The sequence below is a fragment of the Peromyscus eremicus genome, chromosome 7, assembly GCF_949786415.1.
Source record: "Peromyscus eremicus chromosome 7, PerEre_H2_v1, whole genome shotgun sequence".
Classification (NCBI taxonomy): domain Eukaryota; kingdom Metazoa; phylum Chordata; class Mammalia; order Rodentia; family Cricetidae; genus Peromyscus; species Peromyscus eremicus.
The window spans coordinates 98,490,798-98,508,323 of NC_081422.1; the positions used below are offsets into that span (position 1 = coordinate 98,490,798).

The window sequence follows — 17,526 nt, forward strand, 5'->3', positions numbered from 1 at the left end:
AGAAGTTCCTACACAGCACACACCTCATGAAATCCATACGGACCACTCCTTTCTTTGTCTGCATTGCCAAAATACCACTCCTTCTCACTCTCTCTCTTCATATCTGGAGACGCTTCAATCACATTGCTCTATGTTAAAAGAGATTTCAGTTATTTCCAAGGCAGAAATCTAAGAGGCAGAAGCCATAAACAACTTATTCGGTACCAAATTTTGGTCTGAAGTTTTTTCTTTTAAATTCTTTCAAAAAAGGATTAAATGCCTAAGGAACAGCCAAAGAAAGGTATTTCTTTGTTAATACACATATAAATATTTTCCTAAATTAACTCATCTGTCTAATTTAAGGACATCTATATTCCCTGTGGTCATTAATAAATTCTCATGGCACTAAAGTTTCAGTAAATGTAAATAATTACATAAAATATTATTAACCTGAAACCACAATATTCAACATATTAAAGTTTTGGGGGAGGGGAACTAGGCTTCAGTAAGCAGCTAGATCAGAATCAAAATGCCAGTCCTGGTTTCAGCAGGTTAAATATTTTTCCGTCCTTCCCACAATGTTAAAATGAATGAGGTCTGGCCTTGAGCTGCTGCTGTTGAACACACTTAGGTTCTGCCTGAAGACCTCTCTGTACATAGTGAGCCATAAGCTAGCAAAGGAAATATTTCCTAATTGACTCCTAGAACAGCTGAGTCTCAGCTTTAGTCAGCCACAGGCATCCAAGTGCCCAAACATGTTCAAGGAGGGCAGAGTGGGCAGCAGTCAACTCTCTGTACCTACCTCTATCGTCTATATGCCACTTCCTTCTTTGACTATAAAAATAAGATGCCTACGTGGGGGCAGAGCAGCATGAACTATTTTGGGCTCAGACAGCTGCCAACTTCGAGAATCACAGACAAAACTAATTAAGATTAGAAAAACTAGATTTGTTATAATTTTCTCTCTTAGCAACACAGATAGTTCTTACAGTTCTCTTAATGTTTTGGGAAGATAAGAGTTTTTATGTTAGTAAGTTCTGGTATACCATGGTTTCTAAATAGTCCTGTAATAATCAGCTTTCAGTTAGAGTCAAACTGTAAATACAGCAAAATGGCTAAGAGTACAAGCTTCCTGCAGCTAACCTGGTTCTGAGCCTGAGCTTACAGGGAACAGTGGCACGAGCTTATTTAGCTCCTCTGCTCCTCAGTTTGTGCTGCAAAGGGGGAAATGATGGAAACCACCACACAGGGCCACTGAGGGGTTTAGCATGTAAATGTTCTCCAGAACAGTACCCCGTACACTGCAATGGTATTTAATAAGCATTGTGATTATCATTCATATCTAAAGCCAGAAAATGACCCATTCTAAAATATTTAAAGGGCTTTCTGTCATAATTAAAGCATCTTGAGCCAGAAATTTATTAAAAAATTGTATTTAAAAACACAAAACATCAAATAAGCTAAAATACAGCTCTTTCTTTGAATCAAGCACCAGGGAAGGCCTGGTGGCTTTGTCTTGTTGTGTGATGATTTGAATAGTGCCCCCAGTGGCCTTAGGGCAAAACATATTCTTGGTGTTTGTCAATGCTGAATGTTCTAGTTACATATCCAATGAAATCAACTGAAAGGTCACACTGCATCAAAAACAAGCCACATTAGAGAGACAGTTACTTGACCATAAAAGACAAATGGTATCAGGAAATAACTGATTCTGGTGGTAACGACTCCTTTTTGGCATGCATTCATCTCCCTGCATTGGCACTATTGTAATTACTGGAGAAATGTTTCACCAGCCATGTACATGAACCCACATGCAGATTTCAGCGACTCCTGTGATTCTGAAATTGTATCCAAAGAACACAAAGTGTGCAGGAGCTAGAAAGCAAACATACTTGCAGAGGGACTGTTGCTCGGCTCACGTGAAGATGTGCAAGAGTCAGCAAGTCCACAAGAATTCTAATGCCATTTGAGTCCATGAGATCCTTAACGTTTTTCTAAAACAAGAAAACATTTTTGCATAATCTAAAGCCTTTCTCGTCAATAGTGCTGTAACCTAGCACACTCTCTAGGGCTAGCACATATGGAATTTCTTTAGAAATTTCTGGCATAGTTGGTATTTGTAGGGTTAAAAGGGGAAAATTATACTATAAAGAGATCATGGTCTGAGTAAGCACATCCTCCCCCAAGAAAAACAAAGCAGCATGATAAACTCTAGCCCTACAACTATCCTGCTAATCAACAAACAAGTTATCCAATAACTAGAAATAAAATATTACATTAAAAAATTCTTTAATGTTGAAATTTATGTGGTGCCGCACACACACTCAGCAAGTGCTCTACCTCTGAGTCACACCCTCCAGCACCTCCAGTCTGTTTCTGTAATGTAAAGGAAGAGGCTTCATTTAGCACCTGAAATACCAGGGCAGGATATGCAGGAAAACTGGTAAAAACCTTTCCCCTCTATAAATCTGAAGCCCTCAGTTTTTTCATCTAAAGAAGAAAAGAGCCATCTCTGGATGATTTGACTAACAGGTTAGCTGTGCTTGGGCACATAACTTGGAATGACAGTGTATTTATACAGAAGACTGTACCTTATTAAGGATCAGCTTGTTCAGGAAGAGGATCAGCCTATCCCGTTCAAGTTTATCAGTGCACTAATGAAATAAACAACAATTTAGTCAATAGTGGATAAAACATCCCTGAGACAGCTTCACAAAATCAACTCAGAAAAAATGTCATCTTTGGCTGTGTGGTGGTGGTACACGCCTTTAACCCCAGCACTCAGGAGGCAGAGCCAGGCGGATCTCTGAGTTCGAGACCAGCCTGGTCTACAGAGTGAAATCCAGGAAAGGCTCCAAAGCTACACAGAGAGAAACCCTGTCTCGAAACTCCCCCTCCCCCAAAAAAGTCATCTTTGAAACATTAAAGAGACAATTACAGGTGTCTGCCAATTACTGTAATTCCTAAGTGTTTTACATTGTGTGCAATTTTATAGAACTTATTTAATTTCCTAAAATGGAAGATATTCTTGAGTCCTTATAGATACTAATATAATAGCTTTTAAGGAACATAAAAAGTGAAGTAAGTGAAATCCTTTGACTTGGAAAAGTTTGGTGTTTCATTAAAATGAACATAAGTGAGAAGGAAAAACGTATTTGTTTAAAATACAAACAGTGTGTTCTACATCCTCCAGTTCTCTGGAACAGCAGTTAGGATTCTGGACTGCAAAGCAGACATGGTGGTGCATGCTCTCATCCTAGCATTTGGGAAGCTGAGACAAAAGGATCGCAAGTTCAAAGCCAGCCAGAGCTATACACTGACCCTGCAGGCAGCCTAGGCCACTTAGAAAGATCCTAACACTCCCTGCCCCACCCACTAAAAAGAACAAAGGACTCACTGCTGTTGCTCAGTTAATAGGAAGCAACAGGGTTCTGCTAGCTGTGCTGCTTGCCTCATGAACTTTCCCACAGAGCAATGGCTCAGAGCTCACAACTGGAACAAGCATGGATGGCTGTTCTGAAAATTGGTAAGACAGTCTCTTCCATGTAGCTTGTTAATATTTAAATAATTAAAATAAAGAACATAAAACACTAGTGCAAGAATGCAGGACACACTCTGCATCAAACAGATCACAGTCAAGCCCACTATCTAACGAGCAAATTAACAGTGCAGGCTCAAGTGTCAATGTAAATCACATAAAATAAAATACATGCTGACTTATCTCCTGTTTAAAATCACTGGTCTTCTAAGTAACTTCACTGTCATCACACTTTCAAATTTAACATGTCAGAAGCATTTATGTTTCTAAAATGAAAACCCAAAGATACACACAACTAGAAGTTACTATTTCTTTTATACACCTGATACTTCAAGTTGGCAAGTAAGCCACCAAATCTGCTCAAAATCAAAAGCTGAAAAAACAAACCAGCAAGGACAAACTGGCATGGACAAATTTGAATTCATTTGCTATTTTCCTATGCCTCCTACTTAAACTTGAGTAAGTATAACAGATATTAAAGAAACCTCATGCAGAAAGTTACTGTGACACTGTGATCAAGTTAGTTTTGACACTACCCAATAGCAGTCTTCCCTCATTGGTGTCCTTACCCTTTCTAACATCCCAATGATGTATCTTGTATCTGTGAAGGGCCCTATTTCTTCATGGCATCTGCCATAAACGATAGCAAGGGCTTGTAAACACAAACACTTCATGTTTACTTTTGGAGTGAGCAGGAAGCGATGGTAGAGCTCATTGAAAAATTCATACCTAGATTTAAAAAGAAGTTCAGTAGAAATAACCAAGAAACAAATAGCGACAACAAATCTAAAGCGACATAAAGAGAGACTCACGATCTCTTTATTGATCCGCTTTCTTCATTCTCATCCTCCTCCAACAGCAATCTCAAGTAATAATCGCCTATTTTGATTTCCTCTGCCAGGCACTCATACTTAACCTTTATTAACAAATATAAACATTTGAGTTTATAATAGATTTTTTTTCCTATTTAGAGTTTAACATTTCATTTCATTTCCCCCCCCCCTTTTTTTGTTGTTGTTTTTTTGAAACAAGGTTTCTCTGGATGTCCTGGAACTTTGAAGACCAGGCTGGCCTCAAATTCACAGAGATCCACCTGCCTCTGCCTCCCATGTGTGGGCTCAAAGGTGTGCATCACTACACCTGGCTGAGTTCATCATAAAATACCAGGTAACCCACTATTTGTGTGTGTAACGTGCACACATGTGTGAAGGTAGAGGTCATCACTGGGTGTACCCGATGTTGGAGCCCACTAGGCAACGGTATTACTCTTGGTGTATAGGGAAGGCAGTGAAATGCCGCGAGGCTGCAGCGTTAGAATTATCTCTGTAGATCTCTCTCTCTTTCTCCCTCTCTCCTCTCTCTTTTCTATCCATAAAAAATAAGGAAGGTAGAGTGTAGCAATATGATGCAGGAAAAACTTAGAAGTGTAAGGTAGTGTAGACAAAAAAATTTACTTATAGAATGTTGGTTTAAATAGGTCATATATTTAGCATAAAGTGAATCAGAGAAATGTAGGTTTAGAATATATAGGCCTTAAGTTTAAGGACATGGTGAAAGAAATAATTTAAGAGTAGGTTTTCCCTACTCGGAGAGCAATGTCCATGGTGGACTGTGTGGACGTGGCAGTTCCAGAAAGCCACCAATAACAACAAGAAACAGCTCCAGAGACTGCCAGCTTCAGAAAATAGCAGCCAGGGGGTCTCAGAAGCTGAAACCCTCAAGGCATCAATGCCGTGCAGGTGGCAGATGCATGAGGGTCTACAAGCTTTCTACAGAAAGAAAGCTATAGTGAAAAATGAACAAGCTAAGCCACGAGAGAGGCTAACGACAAACAACAGTTTGGAAAACCCTGCAGAGATGCTGCGCTGTGGGAAAGGTGAACAGTAAGATTCTGCAACCTTTGAGATGCTACACCGCGAGAAAGACAAATGGCGGAGAAAGCCCAGCGGTTTGTGTCGCCTTGGAAAAAGTCAACAGCAAGCAGAGCAGCGGTGAACAGGAGACGGCAGAGACCAGACTGCTTCCAGAGCCGGAGAAAAAGTGTCAGTGCCTGACAAGCAGCTGAGACACATTGGAAAGCAGGAAGCTGTGGAGGTGAGAACCATACTCCAGGCTAAACAGCCAGCCTGGGGCTCTGTGGGAACTGCTGAGACTGCAGCCAGAGCTCCCAGCAGCGAGACAGTCATGCAGCAGGACAGCGTACGGAGGATTCCGCGGACAGGCTTGCTGAGCACTTGGACTGTCAGCAGTGCAGGTAATGGGTTTTCCTCCCAAAGCCGGGGTTGCTGTGGGAAGGCCACAGTTTCAGCTCATGGCAGCTCAAGGAGCCTTGAGCCCGTGTGGCTATGAGGTGAAGCTCTCTAGCCTGGTCTGGGACTGGTTATGGAAGGCTACAGACAGCAAAGTACAGCAGTATCTGAAAGTGGAGGTTTCAGAGAGATTTGCTTGAACTGAAGTTTTGGTTGTGGGACTTGTATTTTGAACTGTTTGCTTAAGAGTCATTCTGATTCTGACAGCTATATACAGACGTAAGGGCTGCTGACAAGCCAGGCCCTGTCTACGAGCATTCAAAGGAACTTTTAGGAGTGGTACCAAAACTTTTTGAACTTTTGAACTTAAAAAATAAAATGGACAATAATGACTTCATCACAATGGGACAGTTTGAATTTGCTTATGCATATAGACTCTATCAACAGGGATGACTTATGAACTACTTATAGAGCTGTTTATGTAAAAATGGAACTGGTTAAAGAGAGAAGTTTTGTTTTGTTTTCTTTTTAAAAAAAGGGGGAGTGTTAATACTCCTCAGTATATTTAATTTAAAAAATATTTTCGTGTTTCTTGAGTGAATTAATGTTATGTTTTGTATAGTTCTAAATTATAGGTTGAGAGTAGGTTTGCAGGTTGAGAGTAGGCTTGTAGATATTATTATGTTAGCCTATTGATATTGATGCACCATGGTTTGGTGAAGTTAAGAAAGTATTTAAGTTGAAGGGGTATACATCAGAAATTTATCCTATGTTTTGTTAGCAAGAAATATTAAGAGTGTGCTTTAAGGTGTGAGATTGAGAGAATTATAATGATACATAACAATATTTATATTAGAATTATGTTAACCTATTTGTCTTTAAGTTTGATGTGGTTGCATCAAGAGTATTTTCTTTTAAAATATAAAGAAGAGGGACCTGTTAGAACCCACTTGGTTTCCTAGTGGCTGTGCCAGCAGGACTGAATGGGAGGTTGATTGGGCATGGGCCTGGGTACCAGGTGTTTGTAAGGGTCTAACAAGCAATGGGGAGGTCTTTTGCTCCACCCCTTGGCACTGTTATAAATAGACCTTTGGAATAAAGTTCTGGGCCCATTTGGATAAGGATCCAGGCCCACCCAAGTCTATCCTGTGTTTTCTCTGTTTCTCTCCACTCTCTATTTCTAACTAAGTCTCTTAGCCCTCATTCCTCAAGAGTTCCTGGGGTAAATAATAGTGGGGGCTGGTCCCCCACACCCTCTATAGCTCTCCATCTTAAGAATTTGCTGTCTTGTCTAGACTGGCTGTCCAGAGAGCTGTGGGATCTGTCTGTCTCCACCTGGCCCTGCCCAACAATGGAGTTACAGACACATGCTGCCATGCTTGCACTGTCCCAGCCCCCTTATTTTGAATTTTATGTGTATGAGTATTTTGCTGGCATGTGTGTCTGTGCACAAGTGTGCAGTGCCTGTGTAGGTCAGAAGAGGGCAACGAATCCCTTAGGACTGGAGGTACAGTTAGTTGGGCACAGCAGTATTAGGTGCTGGGAATCTGAACTGCTCATGCTTGCATGGCAGGCACTCAGCCATGGAGCCAAGTCTCCATTGTTACTAGACTGTGACTATTTCAGATAAACATTGACACTTTATGCACAGCTCTGCTCCATCAGTTTGGGTTTTCCTGCAGCATGGACTGCCCAGCTTACAAAGGCTGCTTCAGTTCATCCCTCATGTCTGGTCTAACATACCAAGACATGATATCAACATGGTAAACACATCTTAGTACCTCAAGAGTCCTTATCTGACTGTCAAATGGAGGTGATGTGTGAAGGAAAACCTCAGGACCAGGCTCTGGAAGAACATTAGGACCCTCACAATTTAGTCTGCTTATCACAAGGAAAGAGTTATAGACAACTGTAAAATTAATTCCCTGACAAATCACATTATCAAAATTCTCTATTCAAAGCCTATAATAACTGCTTTACAAAAATGTACATTGCTATTTTATATCCACTTCCCTTTTGATTCTGAGCATTCAATTTATTCAGTTTCTATTACTGAGCATCCACCCTGTGGCGGCACTATTTCAGGCACAATGTTCTACTTAGATTTAAGGCTGCTCCACGGGAGGAAGTCTATGCCTGGCACTGTGGAGTTAGCCAAGAATCCGAGGCTGGGCAGCTCATAGGCCCAAGAGAGAGCCTATTATGATGATTTTGCTAAATGGACATGGCACCAAACTGCCTTCTAAATATATAATTTCGGGGACTGGAGAGGTGGCTCAGGGGTTAAGAACATACACTGTTCTTATAGAAGATCTAGGTTCAGTTCCCAACACCCACATCAGGCAGTTTTCACCTTAACTCCTGTTCCAGGGGATCTGACAACTTCTTCTAGTCTCTTCAGGTACCTGCATGCACATGGTGCACATTAATTCAGGTCAGCACACACATAAACACATAAAATTTTAAAAGTCGAATAAATTTAAACACGTATTTGTATCCACAGATTAGTACAGCTCCCAGTCCTCATCAGAGAGAATGTTATGCAGTGGAGGGTAGCTAATACACAGACTTACAATTAGTCAAAAGTGCAGAGAACAAGTGTCTATGGAGTTCTCAGACCTAAATGGGACATTTATATTATACTCTTTCCTCCTAAGGCTCATGCAACATTGAGCAAGAGGAAGCAGAAAGATTGTGAGAGCCAGAGGTTGAGGAGGACCAGAACAGAACAGTGTCTTCTAGACCTGATAGGACCACTGTCTCATGAACGCACCACAGCTGTGGCTGCCTGCACAAAGCCAAGCCAGTCAGTCACCTTACAGCATGGATCGGGGAGGGACACCTGAGTCCTTACCCCTACCTGAACTGCTACTGACAGCTGACGGCTCCAGGAGAGGCAAAAGCAGCTTCTCTCAGAGTGCAGCCCCTGGCAGGCTGATCACGTTCCAATGGATGGCCCCACACCTATGCATACATGGGCAGCACTGACTGGACTTAGAGGAGGACATGAAGTTGAGAGGGGATGTGGGAGCACATCTGGGAGGAGCGCAATATATAGGATCCACATATATTGTATGAAGTTCTGAAAGAACAAATAAAACTGTATCTTAGATTTATGAAAAATCGAAATACGTGTATATAATTTTGGGGTGATAGTAAGTGCTATGAGGTGAAGCAGGAAAGTGGATAGGAAAGGGAATGCATAGGAACATGGGTGTAAGTACAAAGGGGACTATGCTTAGACAGGGAAGGCCCATCAGATGGTGACATTGAAGAAAAAACCTGAAGGAGATGAGAAAACAAACTATGAGGCTTTCCAGGAGAAAGATTTCTATTAGGCAGAAGCTAACATCAAACAGAAAGACCCTGAGTTAAGAACACATGGTGCTCAGGAGGTCAGTGTAAACGGAACCGAGTCAGAGTTGAGGAGAAGTATGAGATATGGCCAAAGCGAAAACATTTCGGTTTGAGGGGTACACAGGCCCTGCTTTGTGAGTCATTTCAAGAACCCAATCTAACAGTATATGAAGTGACAAGGCACAGGCACACCAAGGACTGAGCAGTTATACAGTCCACTCACTTCTGTGTTTTATTGCAATGCTGGAAATTGAACTTAGGGCCACACACAGGCCCCGCAAGCACTTCAGCACTGAGCTCTACCTTCAGCACTCTGCCTGCTTATGAATCAGATGACCTTGTCACTGTGCTGGTAACAGAGTTCAGGGAGGCAAGGCTGAAAGCAGTGGTGGTGATACAGCCCAAAAGAAGGGGAGGTCTAGATAACTTCTTAAGGTCAGGCAACAGGATTCACTTGTACAACCAACTTGTGGTATATAAGATGATTTCAATGCCTCTGACTAGAAGATAAGGAGTACCTGTTATCTAAGATCAAAAAGACTACTAGAGAAGTAGGAAGGACAAGAGCACAACTCTGAAGAGAGACTACTAATACACCCAATTTGAGGATGGACACATGTACACTGTCTAGGAAAGAAAGCCTAAGCAGGAGACAAAAACTGACCAACTTTCTGCAAATAGAACAAAAAAAAAAATCAAAACCTTAAGATGATAAGATCATCAAGGCAATGAATATAAATAAAAAGAGGCCCGAGAACTTATTCCAGGGTGTGCTGGCTAGTTTTATGTCAACCTGATATAAGATGAAGTCATCTGAGAGGAGGGAATCCTCAAGTAAGAAAATGTCTCCATAAGATTGGGCTGTAGGCAAGTCTATAGGGCATTTTCTTAATTAGTGACTGATTGGGGAGGACTCAGCCCATTGTGGGTGGTACCACTCTTGGGCTGGTGGTCTTGGGTTCTATAAGAGAGCAGGCTACGCAAGCCATGAGGAGCAAGCCAGCAAACAGCACCCCTTCATAGCCTCTGCCATCAGTTCCTGCCTCCAGGTTCCAGTCTTGTTTGAGCTCCTGTTCTGGCTTCCTTCTATGGTGGACTATGACGTGGAAGTATTAAGCCAAATTACCCTTTCCTCCCCAACTTGCTTTTTGGTCATGGTGTTTGGTCATGTTTAGCAATAGAAACCCTAACTAAGACACAAGGCCACCTTGTGGTCAGGGAGATGAGGAGAGAGGAGTAGAGAAGACTGAAAAGGAGTGAATAGTGGAGGAAACCCAGGAGACTACAGGTGCCTTAAACCAAAGTATGGAAAATTTTTTTCAAGGAGGGATTGAGTACATTTAGATGATATACTTTAGAAGTTGGGTTAAAGATCAAAGCCAGCAGGATCATGTGCATGGTCAATGAATCTGTTACATCAGTTTCAGTGATATTCAATCACACATCACTTAGCAATGGGGATATACACTGAGAGGCATACTGCTGGATTATCCTGCTTTTTTGCAAACAGCCCAAAGCATGCTTAATACCAAATAAGATGGTTATAATGCCACTGGTCAATATTATCTTCCATGAATAAGCAAAATAGCATTATGCAGCACATCACTGCATATACCACATACATCATACTCATACACTTAAAGACTCAAACATCAAATTATCAACCTCGTACATTTTTCTTGTTTCTTTACTCTTAACATCAATTACTTTAACAAAGTAGCAAAATATAGTTGCAATCAGAATAAAATCATAATTTAAAAATCTACATTTCAATAAAGAACAAATGTAAAGTCCCCAAAATGGGGAGGGGATGACAACATGCAAATTGCATAAGCCAAAATTATTATTAAAACTCATGCATGATTCTCAGGTGTAATGTTGAGTTACTTATCAAAATTCATTTTTTATTTTTGTATCAAGCAAAGACTAGAATTTCCCACTATTATCTGTTATATTACACAGGAAAAGATTAGGATGCAGTTCTATAAGTATTTTTAAATCTTTAAAGATAGCACATGCTTTTCTTTTTTGAGGTTACTATGCTCTGAAAACAAAGCTGTACCTCAAACTCATGGTGGTTCCAGGAGATCACACTGGCACTCCCAAGCTCTCTATCGATGCTGAACGTTCTCATTTCAGACTCAAGAGCATCCTTCAGCTCTTCTCGTGTTTTAAAATTCCAAATGAGGTTCGATCTAGCGTGGTCTTGACTAAACCTAAACACATAAACAATGAGGAAATAGTAAGAAACAAGCATCTTTTAAGATCTACCAACAGCTCTCACTGCATCTTATAATAAGCAAGAAAATCATGGCCGGGCGGTGGTGGTGCACGCCTTTAATCCCAGCACTCGGGAGGCAGAGCCAGGCGGATCTCTGTGAGTTCGAGGCCAGCCTGGGCTACCAAGTGAGTTCCAGGAGAGGCGCAAAGCTACACAGAGAAACCCTGTCTCGAAAAACCAAAAAAAAAAAAAAAAAAAGAAAAAAAAAAAAAAAAGAAAATCACAAGATTATTAAACTTTACCAAGAATAAATTAAAAAAACAATAACTCAGTGTTAAGCAAGCAGAGTAAAATGTCAATGGTAGAACCTTCTAATAAACACACAGGCATTCACTATTCAATTATTTTGTAAGTTTATACTATTAGATAAATTTGCATGAAGTTTTGAAATGGCTATTTCAGTTTCAGTTATTCGTAGCTAATAAAAAATTCAAGTTAGAAAACAATCTCGTCAGATACCGACTTCAGTGCAATCTGTTTTGACCTCACCGATGACCCAACGAGCCTCTGTAGGACTGTTGGAAAAATCATTACAACAAATGTGGACAAAACCTTAGCTAGAGGTGGATGGATTTTACATCTGCTATTTCTTAGTCAGCAGCCCCTTTAGCAAGTGCCACTTCAGAGTTTCAAGGATATCTTCAGGGAACAACATAAGTGAGGATTCCTGAGGAAGAAATCCAAAGCATATACTGGAAGATATCCTATACTTGAAGTGGTATGCGATGTAAGCAGTGTGGGATGTTTTCAAACCAAATATTTTCCTTAATGAGTCAAGATAAAATCAACACGTCGTCTCCAGACTGAGCACTCTGAGTTACCCTAAAGAACTTCCACAAACCATGCGGATCTACCTGAATGTACTCCTCTAATGTGTGTCCACCAGAAGGGGACTGAATCAATGTTTGGAAGGCTGTAAAGTCCACGAGGCCACTAGGATGGACATTCATTTCTTACCAGTCTTCTTGGGCTTTTACCATCGACCTCTGTGAAGACTCCATTGCTAACATGGCTGAAGGTAGGTAAGCAGCTAATTCTAAACCACAGGAAGTGTCCTATGTAGTCAACTCTAAGCCTTAATAAAATTCTTAAAATAACTTAAACTCCTTGGATGGCTGACTTAGCCTTAATTTTATAAGAGCATGTCTAATGGAACCAGTCTTAACAGTTACATTCTCGGGAACTATATCTGCAGCATAAGGCACTGTCCCAATTCCTCCACATTGGAAGAGAGGTCTCCAGTTTACCTGTAATAGAAGAGATCCCAATTTGCTTCTATTTTTATTCTTTGTCTTCTCTTCCGAAGAACTACTGGCTTTTGATTTATGTTCTGGAAAAGAAAACAAACAAGTACAGCTACACAGCACTCTCGATGGCCAATGAACAGACCTGTCAACCAGGCAGCAGGACATTGCCTGAGAACTGAGGAACCATGACGTCAAGCTGACTGAAGCTAACTTAGTGAAGCAGTCCAGAACATTAACCATTCCAAATCATCCGCTAGCACTGGTTCTCAGAGATGCTCAATATCGCCTGAAACCAAAAATTGCTGTTTCAACACCAAAGCTATAATGTTTACAATATCACTAGTAAAGTTTACAAGTCAAAAACTGACTTGCTTCCAACATTTACATGCAGTTAATAAAAATTCATGAAAAACATAGCAAACGTAAAAATATTATATTACATCACTCTCCAGAGGGGCGAGCACACACTGAAGCAGCAGATGGGGGAGAAACTAGCATTACATCCAGGCAATGTAAAGTCAGACGGACACACTAAAGCATGTCAAGACAATGCCACACGCCAGTTCAGCACTTTACGCATGTAAAGGGCTTAACTCACCATATGGTTTTTGTCCTGAATTTAATTATAAAAAGGAAAAAAAAGTAAGATGAAAAATATAAAAAGGACAATATGAAATCTAAATCTGATAAACTGTATCTACGATACAAATTCCACAAGAAGGTCACCAGTATAAATCATCTTCACTTTACAATGGGAGAGCCACCTGTCTCTCGAAACCTGTAACTCAAGTTTTCAGCAGCTGTAGACCTCAGATCTCCCATAAAGCTCTGGACCCTGTTCCCGAGACAGGTATGTAGAAAAGATTTGCAATTGGAAGGTGGAAATGATCTCAAACAATCCTTGAAGGTTATCATGGCCTTGGGGGCACCTGCTCTAAGTGGAACCATACATATTTCAGACACGAAAACCCTAATCCTCTATGTAACAAGCATAAAGCATGGAGTGGTGTCAATTAAAAACCTAAAGTCTAGACTTCATTAGTGTGGCAATTCAGATAAACCTAGAAAATAGGCACAGAATGACTAAAAATGAAATGAAGATTAAATCTGAAAAAAATAAATTCTGTTTGAAATACAACTTACTGGTTATGTATGGAACCGCTTACTATAAATTTTTATTCCATACACCATCATAAAAACTAACACAAACTGAACTGAATAAGTACAAATAATTCAAACTTTGGTGTTTACAGCTAATCAATTCTTTACTTAAAACTTCTCACTAGAAATCAGAAGCATTTCTAGTGGGCATGGTGGTGCTTGCCTGTAGGTCAGACTCTCAGGAGGCTGAGGTGGAGGCTGGAGAGCTAAAAGGTAAGTTCTAGTAAGGCCCAGTTAAAAATCAAAACACAAACTAAAGCAACAACAAAAGAGCACTTTTGTTAAATTCTCACCCTTTCATATAAATGGACAGCAGTTTAGCATGATAAAAATATAAATTTCATACCCATAAAAATTAATAAATTTCTCATAAAATGTGTATACAAAATTAGGATAAGCTTAATATCATTACTAGCTAAAAAAAGAAAGTCCCTAAACTGAAAAAACGAAAATAAAAACATACCAAAACAACAACAAAAAAAAACAAATCAATTAGTTAACACTAACCAAAGGCTGCTACTAATCTAACACACAGCATCATGGCAGTTGAAACTGGCCCTATAAACGTCCCATCATAAGAGCTGTACCTCTCTTCAGGATTAGGCAGTCAGATTAACAAAGGCACAAGACCACTCCATCTTTTTTAATGTTGTTTGTTTCTATGCATGTGACAGCCATAAAACTTAACCACTGTTTCCTTCATAAATTAGTGTTAAAAACAGTATGCAGACCAAGTAATAATAATCAATTCATCTTCCTGACTCAAATATTTTCAATCATGGGCTTAAAATTTTAACTACCCAATGCAAATAATGCCAACAAATCAGTAAGATAGTTTTGGTATTAAAAATGCATTCTTTCTCCTCTAAATCATTGTTGTAACAGATATTCCTTTGGTAGCTAAGCAGCTATATGTTCAAGCTTATGTTGTATTAAAGTTATATATGAAATCAGATACTAAAAACTTACTTGGCAGTATGATGACATGGTAATCGTATTCATAAAGTTGAAATAATTGTTACTTTAGAAATGGGCTTAACTAAGCCAGGCGGCAGTGGCGCATGCCTTTAATTCCATCACTCAGGAGGCAGAGGCAGGCAAATCTCTATGAGTTCGAGGCCAGCCTGGTCTCCAAAGCGAGATCCAGGACAGGCATCAAAACTACACGCAGAAACCCTGTCTCGAACTCCACCCCCTGCCACCCCAGAAATGGGCTTAACTAGCTAAAGCCAGGAACTTGTAATTTTCAAAAACTTCAAAGTATTTAAATCATACACACATGTATTTCCACTGCTCAAATGCTCAAACAGCAGAACTGTCATGAACAGGTATCTACATAGTGCTTTAATTATCTAGTTTGTACATCAAAGTAACTCTGTAAGGAAGAGACAGGAAGTAATGCTATTCTGCTTTTAGAAAAGAGGGAAAGTGCATTTCTGAAAAGACTGCAACTTGAGTAAGGAGGTGGTGGGGTTCAGCTCAGACACTAGTCAGCAAGCACAACCCCGAACCTCGGTGTGCTCCACCCCTAGAAGTCCAATAGCCTGTCAGTGTTTCTTCACACTGCAGTCTTCATGCAGACAAATTAATATTAATCTACTATGCTCAACTTCTAAATAACTCAAGATTGATCCAAATTTCAGATCAATACACAACATGTTTGTTCCCTTATATTTAGGCAGTCTGGCAATTCATTAGAAATCCATTTGAAAATGAAAATGAAATTATTTTCTTTGAATAAGGAAATAATCTCCCCAAACAAAGACACTGCTAGGTGTCAGCAGAAGAACTGAGAGTAAGTCAGCTCCCAAAGAGCACTCTGTTCATGCTTAACCTCTGCACCACCCATGACAGGAAGCGTGCAGGCTGCAGGGACTTATGTGGCATGTGCCCGAAGAGTGAAACGAAACTTCACGTCTGGCTTTGGCTCAAGGAATAGTGTCACAAAATTTAAATACACATACAATGTATTAATTAAAAAACATAAATGGTATCTCCAAAATGTGTTTAGTTCTGAATAAAACCAGCCAACAAGTATAGTATATTTTTATATGTGCAAGGCAAAATATGAAAATTTGAATATGTAGGAGAAAATTTAAGAGAGCAATTTTATATTATCTAACTAAATCTTAATCATTAGTTCCCAAAACAGTAACTGAGGAAAATATGAATCAGAATTAGGTGACATTCACTTTTTTTTTTTTTTTTTTTTTTTGGTTTTTTCGAGACAGGGTTTCTCTGTGTAGCTTTGCGCCTCTCCTGGAACTCACTTGGTAGTCCAGGCTGGCCTCGAACTCACAGAGATCCGCCTGGCTCTGCCTCCCGAGTGCTGGGATTAAAGGCGTGCGCCACCACCGCCCGGCGACATTCACTTTTTTTAAGCTTTAAAGTATTCTGTTAGAAATATCTGAATGCCGCACCTGTGGACTGCAATGGATCTGAACTAAGACACATTCCCTTTTTACCTCTTTTCTAAAAGTAAAAATTACATCATTCCTCCTTTCCTTTTCCTCCCTCTGAACCTTCCCACATACAACCCCCTTGCTCTCTTTCAAACTCATAACCGCCTTTTCTGTAACAGCACACACACACACCTTTCTCCTAAATACACACATACCTCTTTTTGAGCAATGCCCATCCTATCCCTCCAGTGCATCAACACAAGATCGACTTTTTCTTTGGCAAACTTTTCAACTTCTTTGGCAGCTTTTCCAGCTAGTCTTTGCCACTCTGGAACTTTATTAAATTTTCCATATTGATCCTGTAGTGTAATATTGACATTCATTACATAACTATTTTCATACTTAAAACTTTATACAGCTGGGTCACACTACTTCAAGTAAGAAAATAAAAACTATACATTAGAGTTTAGTGAAGAAACAGAAGTGAAAATTTCTGTAAGAAATTAAACTTCCTATACAAGAAACCTCAGCCTCTCCACTCATGTTTGATGATGGAGAGGAAGGTGTGAGAAACATGACACAGCAACATGAGAAACACTTATGCAATTAACTCAGGGTCAGTACATCAATTCTTTTATTTTTTTGAGACAGGTTCCCACTATGTAGCCCTGGATGGCTAGGAACTCATTATGCAGACCAGAGATCTGCCTGCCTTTGCTTCGCAAGTGCTGGAATTAAAGGTGTGTGCCACCACATCCAGCTCAGACATTAATAATTAACAGAGCCACTGAAAGAGGAAAAGTTACAAGTAACTTGTAGTCAGTATTTATCTCTTTTACCAGGGTGACCAATTCCATATTCTTTATAAAATACCACATACACCTGAAATTTTTAAAGAAAACCGTTCTTGAATGTATGATCATTAAGTTGGATTAGAGAAAGACATACTATCATTCATAAAATTAGATTGTGATAGTTACACAACTGTGGGCATATTAAAAGTTAATTTGCTATACAACTTGAAACAGGTGGATTTTATGAGATGTAACCTTCAGTACTTAAGGCAGCTGTTGTTTTCTGGGTTTTAGTCTTCCAGAGAAGAGGGTACGATAGCACTTTACCCTAAGAGCTAGTCTGGACAGTGTACTTGCCATTGCTATTTTCACATTGTCTCTGACGTGCATGCGGTCCGCATCCTTCTCTGGAACTGGATCTGAGCTGTCCAGGTATGCCAACAAGCCTGGGGGCTAACAACAAAATACAAAATTTATTTTCAAAACAAAATTCAGCTGTCAAAACCCAAACATGCTAA

At 40.0% G+C, this 17,526-nt stretch overlaps 1 protein-coding gene across 1 annotated transcript in view; it reads right to left on the reverse strand.

The window, feature by feature from the left end:
- Nucleotides 1–17,526, reverse strand: part of Dnajc13 (DnaJ heat shock protein family (Hsp40) member C13) — a 124,179-nt gene that overhangs the window by 50,405 nt on the left and 56,248 nt on the right. The window contains exons 19-27 of the mRNA XM_059268491.1: nucleotides 17,366–17,461; nucleotides 16,430–16,573; nucleotides 12,652–12,734; nucleotides 11,186–11,339; nucleotides 4,330–4,433; nucleotides 4,087–4,246; nucleotides 2,571–2,633; nucleotides 1,872–1,973; nucleotides 24–128 (exon numbers count right to left, since the gene is read on the reverse strand). Of these exons, the coding sequence (XP_059124474.1) occupies nucleotides 24–128; nucleotides 1,872–1,973; nucleotides 2,571–2,633; nucleotides 4,087–4,246; nucleotides 4,330–4,433; nucleotides 11,186–11,339; nucleotides 12,652–12,734; nucleotides 16,430–16,573; nucleotides 17,366–17,461 (1,011 nt within the window). The remainder of the gene's footprint in view (nucleotides 1–23; nucleotides 129–1,871; nucleotides 1,974–2,570; nucleotides 2,634–4,086; nucleotides 4,247–4,329; nucleotides 4,434–11,185; nucleotides 11,340–12,651; nucleotides 12,735–16,429; nucleotides 16,574–17,365; nucleotides 17,462–17,526) is intronic.